We start from the raw sequence: 15527 nt of genomic DNA, 5'->3' as shown, positions 1-15527 counted from the left end.
GCGTGTACGCACCTCTCATAGAATGTTGTACCTATTTACAATGCCTCCCCACGGGACAGAGTTAGACACCAGGGTCGTTTTTTAACGTGGAGAAAAGGTACAAAAATAAAAATTGTTGTAGATCGAAACAGTGAAATGCTATTTAGTGCTAGTGCACTTATTGATCCACGCTATTTTTAAATAGTACTTTCAAGTTTAATTAAAGTTTTACGATACCTTAAACCATTAAAAAAAACAAATAAGGCAGTAACATAACTGCATAAGCAGCAAATTTTGGTTTTGTTTGTTAAACCCGGAAAAAAATACAAAACCAATAAGAAAAGAATCCGTAAAGTTCAAGCGAACATGAAATTTTTATTTATTATTAAATAAAAAATGATTCAGGTATCATAAAACTTTAGACTAGAAAATAATATTTAAAAATAGCGGGGATTCCATTTTGGCTTTCACCAATTTTCCTGTTAATAATTACATAAACTACTGCAAAAAAAAAAAAAAAAAAAAAAAAAGTCACACACGCAAAAATCCTTTCCTTGTAAAAATAATAACGATTCCCGTAGTCGAATTATGTATAACATCGGAGGCGATGCGTGTTTCAATATAGAGGTAGCATTCGTGTACATTCGTCTTTTAATAACGTGCTGAAATAATTTTATTATTTTAAAAGCCATTCTTAACATGGATAGGAGAGGGTGTTTTGTATCTATTCCTTACCAATTGAATAAAAAATTGCAATTGAATGAAAAACAGATATCGTTAAAACTTGAATTGCACATGAAAACACTATTTACAAATAGCATGGTACCAAAAACGCATACGCACATTTTTGGATCATTCTTGAAGGAGACAGTTTTTAAAAGAGACTACCCCCCCCCCTATTTTTTAAGCATACTTTTAGTTAATTACTGTTTGAAAAAGTAAAATGGATTTTCTAAGTGTTCGTTTTCTACCTCGCTGGCTAAGTTGTTAGTGGTTCAACTTATTTTAAAGTGTTTATTCAGTTCAAAAACGAAACTACAAACCGCATATTTTTAAAAATATTTATACTTATTTACTGTTGTTTTAAAAGAGGCAAAATCGATTTTTCTACCTAGCTTGCTAAGTTGTTTATGATTTAATTTCTTTTAAAGTGTTTATTTAGTAAGAAGAAAAAAAAAAAAAAAAAAAGTCAAGGATTTCTCCCTCCACTAAACGAGGGCAGAAAAGGTGGTGTAGTCTCAGAACAGATACTAAACTTTGCTGCTAATAATAATAAATAAATTTACCTTCAGATGAAACAGTTTTACTCACTGGCCGTATTAAATTTAAATAGTTCAACTTAACGAAGATTATATTTAGAATTATAAATTGGATGCAGCGTAAATTTAGGAAAACTCGTCCATTTTTGATAGATAGGAAAACTCTCCATTATTGAATACATATCAATTAAAAATACATTTTAGGACTGTTCTTGAAGGGGGTATTGTTCTTAAGAGACTACACCCCATAATATTTTTATAAAAAATATATTTACTTGTTTACTGTTGTTTTAAAATATATAAAACCGATTTTTTTTTTAAGTGTTCATTTTCTACCTAGCTTTGTAAGTTTTTAATAGTTCAACTTATTTTAAAACGTTTATTTAGTTTTAAAAAAAGTAGTGCCGAGTGTTATTTTAGAACAAAAAAAATGTTCGACATGAGTCTTGGGAATCTTAATAATCGCTCAATCAAAATTTAATGAATATGAATGAATTACACTTTAAAACTATCATCCCAAAAATAAGATATTTTTAGAAAACTATGAGCCAATTTTTGAAAGTTGTGTATATGAAAAAAAAAAAAAAAATGTCCACTTGGCCATCTATTGTGCCCCGATTATCTTCAGAGAATGTTTAAGCACTTCTATTTATACTGATCTAAAGTTCCTATCATGTTAAACTGCAACTATATATATATATATATATATATATATATATATATATATATATATATATATATCTCCAAATCTATGTCTAGTTACATGACAAAACCAATGAATCAAACATTGGTCAGTCATCATATATAGATCATAACTGAATAAAATCAAACTTAAATACCGAATAACTCAACATACACTTAATGCTAAAACAATATTAATTAAATATAATAGTTAATATGTTTGTAAACAGATATATATTTATAATGCATATATTCAATAACGTCATTCAAAATTGTCACAATTTAATTAAGCTCAATAAAAATGGATCCACACTATCAGAGCATTTATAACTTTATTAAACATTCTGACATCACAGAAGTATTCATTTAATTCACATGGTTTTATTGCTGCATCTTACATGTGTTTCATTGAATGACATGAATATATTAAACAAATCAGACACACACACACACACACACACATATTAAAACAAAACACTAACCATCCAACAATAACCTCATTGCTGTTGACCTTCCTGTGCAATTCGTACATGTTACGGGCATATTCAATATCAACAGCGACCTGTAAAATAAAAAATAATTTGTTTTTTAGGTTATTTAATATCAAAACATCTCACCTATTACAAACCCTTATCTGAATACTGAACTGCTATTATACCCATAGCTGTAGATGTTGGAGTGATTATTATGGTATTATCTGACTGGATTAAAACATAAGTTTGATAAGTTCATGTTGATAACATCCCCCACCACATTGTACTGTGTAATTTAATGCTTCTTTCTCAAAGACGTTTTGCTATATACTTGAATAATAAAATAAATGTCACAATATATTTTAATTCTAGGATAGAGTCATGATTGAATAATTTTATTTTATTTTTTAATTGTAATTTATAATTAACTAGTATGGGTGCCCGGCGTGTGTGTTGAGCAAAAAAAGTGGTAGTAGGCAGGCAGGCAGGCTCGAACCCATACCACAAAGGAGGGGGGAGGGGGGCGTCTTTGCCGTTGCATCCATCCTAAACCAGAAGTGGCGAAGGTTTAAATCAAGGCTAGTCAATCGAAAAGAGGGGATGACTTTCGAAAATATAGTCGAAAAAAAAAAAAAAAAAAAAAAAAAAAAGCGACCCTCTGTGTAGAAAAGTGCCCAGTTGAGGATGAAGGAATTAATGTTTTTAGCCAATTTTTCAATATTTGTCGTCTGAAGGATCGAGCTTCAAAACGACACCGATCTCGTGAAAATCCATTGCATCTATCCAAAGTTTCAGGCAGACATACAAACATACATTTAAATAGACAGGTGAAATTTATATTATAGACTAGTGGGGGTACCCGGTGTTGTCCAGGTGTTTGAAGGTGTGTGCCTGTGTGTGTGTTTTTTTTTTTGGGGGGGGGGGGGGTTAAACTAAAGAATAAGCGAAGTAATAACCCTGTCTAAATATTATATAAAAAAAAAAAAAAAAAAAAATGTTGCCTGGGTGTTTAGAGGTGTAAAAGAAAAAAAAAAGTTTTAGTAGGGAGGTAGGCTGGAACCCGAAGCCTCGAGGCTAAGGCGGAAAAAAAGTCTGACACGTTACCCCGACACCAAAGAGACAGAACTGAGAAGCGACGAAATTAAACGTAAAAAAAAAAAACAGCAGGTGATTTAAACTAACGGCAATGTTTTCTAGGTCAAACATGATGTCATTGTCGTAGTAGCAATAGGAGTGGGAGAGAAAATGAATGATTTTTTTTTTTTGCTACCCATCCTTGTAGAAAAGGGTCCAGTTGAGGGTGAAGGAATTAATGTTTTTGACCAATTTTTCAATACTTGTTGTCCAAAGGTTCAAGCTTCAAAATGATACCTATCTGGTGAAAATCCGTGGCCTGTGTGGAAAGTTTTTGCAAGACAAACACACACGTTGCCTATATATATATATATATATATATATATATATATATATATATATATATATATATAATAAACCATCCATCCATCTCAGCTATGTATGCATTTTTATCACCTCAATACATTGATTCAACCACTCAAATATATCTTAATATTTGTAAGCATTTTGAGAAAAAGGGTCTGAGAGAAAGAGTAAAATAAAGACCTGATCATTGGAAGTCAATTTCTAATAGCTGTCCAACACATGTCAACATGTAAAACAAATATGATAACTAAAGAAAAAAAAAAAGATTTCATTGAAATTTTAAAAATAAGTCATTGCATTTCTAATTGTGATAGACATTTTTTGGTGCTAAACAAGAATTCAGCCTTAAAAAGAAAAAAAAAATCTTTATGATGTATGGTACAAAAATGTCATTCCATAAATAACATGAATTGATCAAGTGTTTTTTACGTAAAAAAAATCTAAGATATTCATGTGAAATCGTTAGTATTACAAGACTGATCTCAAGCGTTTGACACATGGAATTATCTGCCCTTGTTTTTTATTTTTTTGCAAGATGGTTATACAAGACAGCTAATTTTGCTTACTCATAAAATTTGATTTTCTTAGTTAATATTACTTGATCAATTTACAGGATTTTGGAATATGATGGATACATCCGTCATAAAGATGGACAAGAACCTCTAATATTATTTCCTTTTCTGTACTGGAAGGTTAGTGCAGAGAGGGATTTCAAATTCTAAGTATTAACCAATAGAAATATTTTTTGCTATTAGTGTAATATATTTTGGGAACAAGTTGTCAGATCAGACCAAATAGACTAAATAATATTATCACCCAGGAGGTTCACCCTCCTAGGTGATGTCACTCGGCTTTCAGGTAAATTAAGTTTATTGCTTGCTGCCTGCGGTGCACTGGCCAGGGAATACCGATGGGGATGCTCAAGCAATTTTTGCTAGGAAAAAGTGCCCCTCCTTTAGGGGAGCTTGCTTGACACCTCACTTTCTTAACCTTGTGTCATACAATGCTGTGGTGGGCAGAATTTAAATATTTACACCAAATATAAAAAATTACAATAAATGAATTCATAAATTGTAAAGAAAGAAAATCTAAATGTTCTGCAAGGTTTTTTTTTTTTTTTTATAAGTTGAATTAAAGAAATTATTAAAAAGAATTTACCAAAGCAGCATAAAAATATTTGTATTAATAAGACTATCAGACAAGGTTTTGTATCCATTTCTCACTTTATGTAACTTTGATAAACACATTTTTATATTTGCAGATCATAAGATGTTATTTTATTCCTCGTCTTAATTGTTGCGAGTTTCAAAGTTTCACCCATGTACTCTCTGACCTTTAAGTCCCTTTGGTCATACAATATCCATTTTCAGGGGCTTTTCAAGGCCTTCAGACAAAATAAAAGTTTTCAAAACAAAATTTGATGTAAACAATGACAGTAAACCAAAAAAATTAGAAATTGACAACAGGAAAAGTCACTTTCATTTATCTCTTTATTTCATGAAGTAGTTTTTAATGTCACAATTATTTATGCAAAGTTCTCTACAGTAACGTGCAACAAAACACTATTCGACTATTAACAGATTAAGCTCATCACTATACTACTTTTGGTATCATTTCCAGTTCATATTCCCTGACCCACTTATATTTGGCCAACCACGTGTGATTAAATATCGTTTTCCCCATTGTGGATTGCATTAGTTTTACTTTCTAATTTTATTTTGGCTACATCCGTATGGATAACATCAGGTAGTTTCCTGATAAAGGGAGGTAACTTTTGTATCGACAATACAGGAAATAATATGATACAATTTCAGAAGAATGTATTTCAATTTTATTTTTAATATCTAAAAAAATATTTTAATTTATATTTAAAAAGTATTTTAATAGTATTTATTTTGATTTTATTTTTAATATTCCAACATAAATATTTACCAAATATAAATACAATTTTCAAGCCATTTTCCATATTTTCAGGGCAATAATAGAGATAAGGTATTTTCAAGCCTGTGCGAGCACAGACTATAGTAGCCTTAAGGAATTTTTAAAAACTGAATCCTATCCTTAATCTGTGACAAAAAAAAGCGTTTAAAGATAAAGAGCACACAAAAGGTAATAGTATGAAAATGCTAACAACCAAGATGAGCAAAACTGCCGGAAATATAAATAATATCCGAATCAAAATATTTGCAATTCATTTCATGGAATAAAAATATTTTTGTTTATTAGAGAGAGAAAAAAAAAAAAAATCCAACTTACTTCATCTTCAGATTCATTGTGCGGCACTGTAAAACAATTAGAGACTTCTACAGCGCCTTTCTCACAACAGCCTTAAAAAAATGAAAAGAAACTTATGTAAGTTATGACAATAAACAAACGGTTTACATTCTAACAATTTGTCTAAAAATTGTTAGAATATATACAAAACAAAGAAAAAATATATGATAGGCTTGGTTATAATATGGTTTGAAATCATATTTTTATTTCTAAATGCACTGATTGAATGTATGCATTTTAATATTCATGATAAAATTTTATTCAGCTTGAATTTTTCTTTACTTTTTAAAATGAAATATTCTATTTGGAGAATATTCTTTGATCTAAAATGAGAGGTACAGGCAAAATGAATGTCAATGCTCAAAAATTCACCAAAAATCAGGAAATTAACCAATCTTAATGAAATTTTCAGTATTTATCAAATAATGATCACAGAATATAATAAACTAATTATTTTTATTTAAATCTTAATGAAAATGTCTTATTTTGTTTAAACAAAGAAATACCTTTACTAAAGTTATGGTTTTCAGTAGTAAATAAAAAGTACAAGAATTTATTTTGTTTTTTATGTAAATAAAGCATCGTAATTTGTAACAATAATAAAAAAAAAAATTTTTACAGGAACATTACAAAAGAAGCCCCTAAAGGCCATATTAACAAAATCGATATAACAACTTTCAGAAAAATTAATTTCTCGAACTACCAATATTATCATTGAATTAAGCATTGTTTATTTGATATTTTCACACAAAAAAATTATACTTGCAAAAAAATTTTTTTTTTTTAGGCTTACATTTTTAACGTAATCTTTACATGTAAGATTCTAATATTTCCATTGCACGCATGAACGTCATCTACGACATCAATGTAAGATAATGTTCATATAATCTTCAAAAATAAAGTAAAAAATAAAATAAAATTGAAAAATAGGAACATAGAAAAAGGATTTAATTAAAAAATGGTAACAATTATGCAAAAGTGTTATGTCGGTAAGTATGGATGCACAGACTTGAAAAGAAAACCAGTCTGTTTTGCCCACCCTTCTCCTCTCTTCAACTACATGCCTGTTTGTATTTATCAACTTTAAATTTCACGTAAACATTATAAATTTAATGTAGGTTTGTATTTTTTTAGTGTGTAATTTTTTCAATAATTATAAATTGCTTTCTTAACCAATTGTAATTCTGTATTAATAAATAAATGGTGCTAACTTTTTTTTTCAATTAAATTGTCAGTGGTATAAATGAATGAATTTAATTAACTTGTATGCATTTTTAAATGAAGGAAGGGGGTCTGCGACTAATAAAAAAAAAAAAAAAAAAAAAAAAAAAAAAAAAAAAAGTTGCTCAATATGCTGGAATAATGTTAAATAAAGAAATAAATTATGTCTAATTTGTCCTGCCATACATATTTGAATTTTGCTGCAAGAGTTTTTTTTATACGATAAACGGGTCTCGTTCCTATCAGTGTCACATTTTTGGATAATTATTACTTTTTTTTTTAGCAAAAGTTTAGTACATTTATTGTATTAATCCATTATCTTAAGACTAACTTAATACTCAACTTGGAAATAATTCCAGAAAACTTATGTTTTTCTTGCCAGAAAAAATGTAAACACGATCGTTGTCATCATGAATTTTTATGTGAAATGTAGGGTTTTTCAGATTTGAGAGAAAATTATTCCACATATTTTTTTTTTTTGTTTCACACACTTTAAACCATAATCTTTCAAACACGATAAAAAAGTAATTGAAAATTAAAAAAATTATGATTAGCCGGCGTTCAAAACCATGCCCCCCTACCGAAGCAGCTATTAAATTGCCCGTTACCTATAAAATGACAAGTTAAAGAAAGACTATGAAACAAAAACGGGTTGAGCATTTTACTGAAGTGCAATGGCATTTTTGGTAACAGTATTTCACTTGAAATTCCTTAGAAAAAAAAACTGACTCTGGCAAAAAATACTTTAGCAAAGAGGATTGTTAGAATAGAGGCATTTTTCATTAATGACCTAGTCAATTACAAAATTAAGACGTTCCTACATTTGCATAGTAAACTATTACAATTACTTGTGTACCATAATAGTAGGTAAATTAATTTTCTTTCAAACTAATTTTTTTCAGGTTAAGTAATCTATTTTGTTACTTTAGTGCAAAATAAAAATCATTCAAAAAAAAAAAAAAAAAAAAAAAAAAATTACTGTTTCTTACAAACAAAAGCACAAATGTGTTAATTTTTTAAATTAAAAAAAAAAACTATACTTTTTTTTCCGCTTATGCAATGCAAAGCCAAGAGCTGACTAAAAATGATTTGTTTTAAAATTGCAAAAAACATCAGCCTCCTTTACATCTTAGAAAAGGATGAAATGTTTTTTTTTTTGTTTTTTTAATTCAATTTTCACCCCAAACAAGGCATAGTGCCACTTTGAAGCAGGGGGCTACTATCAGGGACTTAATTAGCAGGGTCATTATGAAGGGAGAGGAGTAGAAAGATGTTTGTTAACGTTACACTTGAACTTCTGCATATCAGTGCAGTTGGGAAAGCAGAATCCCGGAAGGGAGTTCCAAAGCCCGCAGTTCTGGGGAAGAAACTATTGGAGTAAAAGGCTTTCTTGCACCTAGGGATCTCTACTGTAAAGGGATGAGATTTAGTAGCTTGTTGGGTTTGTCGGGGGGTAGTTACGTCGGGGAGGTACAAGTGTTTGCAGTTCATCAGAGCATTCACCATTAAAGTATTTGTAGAACAGGAAGAAGGATGCAACATCTCGTCTATGGGACAGAGGTTGAAGCCTAGATGACAGTTCAGGACCTATCAGGTTGGCGACTCTTTTGAACCCTGTCCAAGAGCGAGAGACAAGCAGCAGATGCACTAGCCCAGATGTGACAACAGTACTCCATACATGGACGAATGGTGGCCTTATAGAGGTATAGGATACTGTCAGGTGTAAGTAGTTTTCTAGCACGGTAGAGGGAGCCAACCTTCCTTGGCAATGCTCTCAATGTATCTATTCCAGTTCATATTCCCTGTAAACGTTAGGCCAAGGAGTTTAAAAGAAGTACTTTCAGGCAATGTGTTCTTGGCCATTGCTATTGGTGGTATAAAAGGTTTCTTGTAGTTATTGAAGGAAACAAGCTTAGTTTTAGCAGCATTGAATGTGACCATCCATTTTTGTCCCCATTCCACTACAGATTGGACGTCATCCTCTAGTGTTTCTGCCATTTCCTTGGATATGTGTTCATTTGTTTTCTCCTCATATCTGTTATTGAGAGTGGTGTCATCGGCAAATATACCCTTCTCCGAAACAATTTTATCAGGGAGGTCATTTATGAATATCAGGAATAATAGAGGTCCAAAGATAGACCCCTGAGGTACTCCCGCATTTATATCATGTTTAGATGTACGACCATCGAGGACAACTTGGATTTTTCTCTTACTTAAGAAGGATTTAATTACATTATGAATTCTTCCAGTGATTCCATATGATCTAATTTTCCTTAGAAGACTATCGTGCCATACCCTGTCAAAAGCCTTAGATATATCAAGGGCTACTGCTCTACCCTCCCCTGTTTTGTCCAATGAACGGTATATACGTTCAGAAACTACAGTTAAGATATTTGCTGTTGAACGGGCTTGCCTGAATCCATATTGTTTGTCAGTCAGGAGTTTAGCAGCTATTAGGTGCTGGACTAGGGCTTGATTAACTAAAGACTCAAATATTTTGGTTGGTTGGTTGGTTGTTTTACGGTATACCAACCCTTTTCAGGCTTATTTAATGCCGAATCCAAAGATTTTGAAGGAAAAATTTTTAATAGAATGTATTTGTTGTTTTCAAGTCGGTTTCTATTCAACCCATAGTTGGAACCCTAACAGGTACTACCACTCCGGGTCAGAGTGGACCTGGGAGCAATGGTAATTAAAGGGTGGCTCCATACTCCCCAAAGCCCACAAGCTGGGGCCTCACCACTGGATATAGTTTAAGGTCATATCCAGGACCTCCATTGAGGGACTTTTACCCTCTGCAGGGGGGCAGTCGGTGTATTCTAATGCCCCACCGACAGGGCCTCAAATATTTTGGCGAAAAGCGGGAGAAGGCTAATGGGGCGATAATTTAGTAGGTCAGTTCTTTCACCAGAATTCTTGAAGACTGGTACCACAGAGGTGGTTTTCCAGCAGTCGGGAAAGCAAGATTCGTTAAGGCATTTATTGTAAAGTTTGGAGAGAACTGGAGCAACCTCGGCAGAGCATTTTTTTAATAGCACAGCCGGGATGAGATCTGGTCCACATGCTTTTGAGGTGTCTAGGTTTTTTATAATAGCATGTACCTGAGAAGGGGTGATTTTCAAATCGTCTAGTGTGGCGTCTGTTCGCAGAGGAAAATCAGGGAGGGAGTGGTGTACCGAGTTCAGTGTTGAGTTTGAGGCAAACCGACTAGCAAGCAGATTAGCCTTGTCAGTTGCCGTGCAAGCAACCTCATGATTGTTTGATAGTGGGGGAATAGTTGACTGTCCATTATTTACTAAACTCAAAATATTCAACCTATCGATTGTCAAAAGATTTGATTTTTTTTTACTTCTTAGAGCATATATAATATGTCTAAATAATAAAAAAAAATTCATCCTTACAACATAGGAGAGGCACATATTCTAAAGACAAAGAGGCTAAACCTGTTTACTTATGTTGACTGCAAGCATGTTTCATTTAAAATTTTCAATTACTTTTAACATGGAAATGATCCACTAATGATCAGATTAAACATTTACGTTTCATTTAGAATTTTATTTGTGGATCATTAGTGGATCATTTCCATGTTAAAAGTAATTGAAAATTTTAAATGAAACATGCTTGCAGTCAACATATTTATGCATTATTAATTCATAATATCAAAGCGAAACTGTGTTTTCGTTCGTATGTGTGTGCATTTTTTTTGTATGTCCGACAAAGACTTTTTTTCAGAGGGAGGGGGTGCACTATGTCTTAGAACTTTTTATATACTCCTTAGATTATAATATCTACGATTTGCGAACTGAGGTCGCATCTACATTTATTTTGATTGACTTTCGGGAGGTGGTTTTGCCCAACATATGCAGAAAGCGGAAAGCTTAACTGGCTTGCAGCCAAAGTTAAGTGCGTGATTTCCTTCTCCTATGGCGTGATGTTTGACCTTGTTAAATTTAGGCACTTAACTTTTTAATCGCTAAATTTCAACACATTTCACTTCCTCTCGCTTCTTGGCGCATGATTTTTGTCACTTTCTTTTTCACCTTCGCCTGAAGGTTACGCGTTCGAGCCTGCCTGCCTACTAACACTTTTTTTCCCCTCCACACACTACTATCACCCGGGCACTCATGCTAGTTTATGTATATAATGGATAAAATGCGTGTATGTTTGTATGCCTTGCAAAAACTTATCAGAGGTGACAGATCCTGATGAAATCGGTATTATTTTAAAGCTTGACCCTTCAGATGACAAATATTGAAAAATTGGCCAAAAACATTAATTCTTTCACTCTAAACTCGGCACAAGGAGGGGGGGGGGTCGCTTTTTTTTTTTTCATCAACATTTTAGCAAGTCATTGTCACCGTTGGATTGGCTTTGCTTAATTTCAACACTCTACACTTCCACTTGGCCATAGAGACATCAGCAAAAACATCACTTTTTTTTTTCCTCCTTTGCATTAGGGGTTCAAGCATGCCTGCCTACTACCACTATTTTTTTTTTTTTAACACCTCTGCATACAGTTATTTTAATCCCCCCCACTACTACCATTTTACCCCCTCCTCGGTTCCTTACTGCCCCACTTACACACACCCTGTAATGACGTCAGGCTAAAATATATGGAATTCATTTTATAACTCAATACCTAGCTCTAACCACATATCAAACTGTTGAAGTAAACAATGAAACAAAAAAGGGGGATCAGCACATACTAAGCCATATGATTTCTTCTCTGAGAAAATTCTGAGCAGTATCAAGCTATAATTCTGTAGAAAATTATCATTAGTTTTGACCAGTTCCTTGCTGAGCTTGCCATTTTTTGCTTGTTAAGTTTAAATATACCAAAAGTTTCTTGAATGGTATATATATCCAGCGATTCAAACTTTTACTCAAAAGTATAGACAAAAGTCCCCAAATTAAACTTAGTAAAATATACTTTTTTTTGAAAACCTTTTCATCTTTTCAAAGTAAAAATATTGTGTTGACTGCTTTTACGAAAATGTCAAAGTTAATGGTGTTGAAAGTTTCATCATAATGAAAAGTATGAAATACAGCGACAAGACATTTTGATATGATACAGTCAATTTTAATAAATGTCAAAAGTATCAATATTTCTATACATATTATATATTACAATTTACAAAGTTCTAAAAATAGAGATTGAAAAAAGGCCTCTTCTAGTGCCAATAACAAATGGAATGTCCTCTTTCATCACACTCTTTGCAGTAAAGCTCGTTTTTGGCTCATTTACAATATACCACAAGATCAGACTCAAGTCAGGGTCTCCAAAAAGTGTCCTGTAAATTGCTCTGTTGACTTTTTCTGAGAAAGTTTACATCAAATGCCTTAAGTATTTTATTGTTTCTCTTAGAATCCAGATTAATCTATATATTCAAGTTCAATGCTATCATTTAGTGCGAGTTCCAAGAAATGTGCCAAAACCTTGTGTAATGTTGGAATAATGATAAACCAAGGTTCAGGCAAGTGCCTCCTGATTTCTCTTGGAAATTCAGTTAATAGAAAAACATTCAGTTTGACACAAAACTGCTCCAAGGTCTTAACATCTTTCTTTTTTGGGGCATATAATGCATAGGATGATACACAAGTATGCCAAACGTTATTAAAAATTGCTGATCACATTCAGGAAGAGTTGAGATTAGTTTTAAGCGTGTTTGTGCATGTGTTGCTACAATGCAGTAATTTTCTTTTTGCATTATTGATAGTAGACGTACTACCACACTTTGATGTGTGTATATATGTTACGTATACGTTTGCTTGGTGATCGTCTAGCGATTAAAATAGACAATTCAGTTATCAATGAATACGAGACACTTGTTTATAAAAACAAACTTAGTTTATTTTACAAAATACTTAATATACACTTTTCAACACAATGACAGCAGTAGTGGCAGGGGTGGTTGCGAAACATAACAATCGTGTCTCTTTGCTGTTCATCTCTCTGACTGTCTCTGCTTTGTTTATCTTTTATTGAAGTATTTCGACCAGGTAACCCAGTTAGTCACCAGTCCGGGGATTCCGCTTGCCTGATCTGACCCATAAACGATTTGACATCATGGCTTCAAGTCCAGGGGATTCCATTCATTTCATTTTCGTTTGCTTGGACAATAGCTTACTCGCACCTCTTCATAACATATATTTTTTATTTTTACTTGAAGCATAAAGCCTACATTCTTTGCTGCAGTTATATCATCATTAAAACGACGTACAATTTTTAATGATTGAACAGATTTTTTGCCCGTCTTGATCATAACGGCTCAGTGGACTTTTTGGTATGTTTGGCATATGGCAAGTCGATACTATAACACCATGATTCCTCTCCAATTCTAAGGGACAAAACTGAGCAAAAATAGGATTGTTAGTCTGCTCATCCGTTTTCTGATTAAAAATGGTCTGTCAAGTTTTCCAATATGAAACAAGCAGTTATGCTTAAAGCAGGAAAAAAATGTTTTAAGTGGTCATCTACATTTGGTTGTGGTAGATTGATAAAATCAGGTGTGATGTTATGCTGTAATTGGCACAAATATTTCTATGCTCATAAGATGTTACAGTCCCCTGCTTTGAGGATCTGTTTTAAGTTAGTATATATTTCTGTCAAGTGTGCACAGCACGAGCAGTTTCTATGAATAGCTTTTGATGGGTATGTTAGGGCTTTCATTCTCCCACAACTCTTTCCAATATTGTTAATTTCTTTCTTGTCATTACAATTAGATAGAGGCAGTTATAAAATTCTGGATTCAGAAACATTTTATTTAGCTAAAGCTTACACTGGATCCGCTAAAAAATTATCAGACTTTGTGTTAATTTGTAGGTGGGGGTGGGGGAACAATACACTTGATCTGGTGAATGCATGGCAGCAAACTAGGAGAGAATCTTTTCAACCATGTGCTCTATCAGAAGCTGGGTATTGGTAGGATTTGGGATGCTTTATGTGCTCAGCATCTCAGATGCTTTTGCATGTACAGTGTGCTATCATCTGCATCAACTCAGTAACATGCATGAATATCCCAAGCACAAAAGTGCATAGAATACTGAGGAAAACCTTGCTAGAGTGTATACGAAATGATTTAACTGCTTGCAACATGACTGGTACAAACCCTAAGTAGTAATACACACAGACGAAAAAAACGCTTTGGATATTTACAGATTTCAAGGTAGTTCTACTAAAATAGCCATATTTTTCAAACCAAAGCACTTCAAGACTTTAAATTACTACTGTTTTGTTCGGAAATGAATATACTTTCAAATGAATTAATAAATATGAATGTACATTATATATTTTAAGAGCTTTAAGCAAATAAAGTGATAAAAATATGAATGTCATAAAATGGCGTTTTCGGTAAGGTTTTGTAATGACCCTCCGTTTTCTAAAGGTCCGTACCATGATTGTATGAAGAATTTTGTTATGAAATTTGGAAACCAATCAGAAGAGGTGTTAATCTTAATACTGTCAAGTGTCCGAAATATTTTTGACCATTTCTTTTTTTGTTGTGTTAAAAATAAGACTTTAATATGACGAGTATCAAACATTTTGAAAAAAAATTTCATCGGACAACCACTAGTAAATAAATCATTCTTTTTACTATCTTTATCAATTAAAAGTATTATTTTATGTTGAGTAGGACCGCGGTAATTGATAATAATTTAAAAGGACCTACCCGAAAAAAAATGTTTATTTTCCGAGTTTGGTCAAATTAAGTTAGTATTAGTAGCAGCAGAAGCACTGCAGCAGTTGTAGTATTAGTCATAGCACAGTATAAACAATACGCGTTTAATTTTTATTCACAAACGAATTAAGAATAACATGAAAATATGAATATAAATGTTCTGATATGTTTAATTTGTTATCAGAATAACATTAGTTTAGAACTATTCGGTTTTCAGAATGTATAATAAAAACAATCCCAACCAATTCAGCATTATGAATCCATTTAATTTCTCACATTTCTGGTCAAATTTAAAAACATGGTTAAAAAAAACAAAGTAAACTTTTGTAGATATATAGCTTGCATGCACTTTTATTCATTGCATTAGTTTTGAACAGCAAATTAAAACAATGTTTTACTGCGAACAGCCACAAATGTTTTTTCAAAATCAAAAGATGTATGAAAATCTCGTTTGTATTACTATACACATAGCTTTGAAAAAGTTGTCAAAAAACAAATATATAACAAATAAATGTTATCAA

The 15527-nt window shown here is 32.2% G+C and overlaps 1 protein-coding gene across 1 annotated transcript in view; it reads right to left on the bottom strand.

Annotated features, from left to right (window-relative positions):
• LOC145254813 (eukaryotic translation initiation factor 3 subunit F-like) overlaps window positions 1-15527 on the bottom strand; it is a 29798-nt gene that overhangs the window by 10756 nt on the left and 3515 nt on the right. Inside the window, exons 2-3 of the mRNA XM_080113637.1 lie at window positions 6089-6159; window positions 2402-2481 (exon numbers count right to left, since the gene is read on the bottom strand). Of these exons, the coding sequence (XP_079969763.1) occupies window positions 2402-2481; window positions 6089-6159 (151 nt within the window). The remainder of the gene's footprint in view (window positions 1-2401; window positions 2482-6088; window positions 6160-15527) is intronic.

This window comes from Euprymna scolopes, chromosome 3 (genome assembly GCF_053919585.1).
Source record: "Euprymna scolopes isolate OS-2025 chromosome 3, ASM5391958v1, whole genome shotgun sequence".
Lineage (NCBI taxonomy): Eukaryota > Metazoa > Mollusca > Cephalopoda > Sepiida > Sepiolidae > Euprymna > Euprymna scolopes.
The sequence above is the reverse complement of the archived record's forward strand: the minus strand, read 5'-3'. Positions and strand labels throughout refer to the sequence as shown.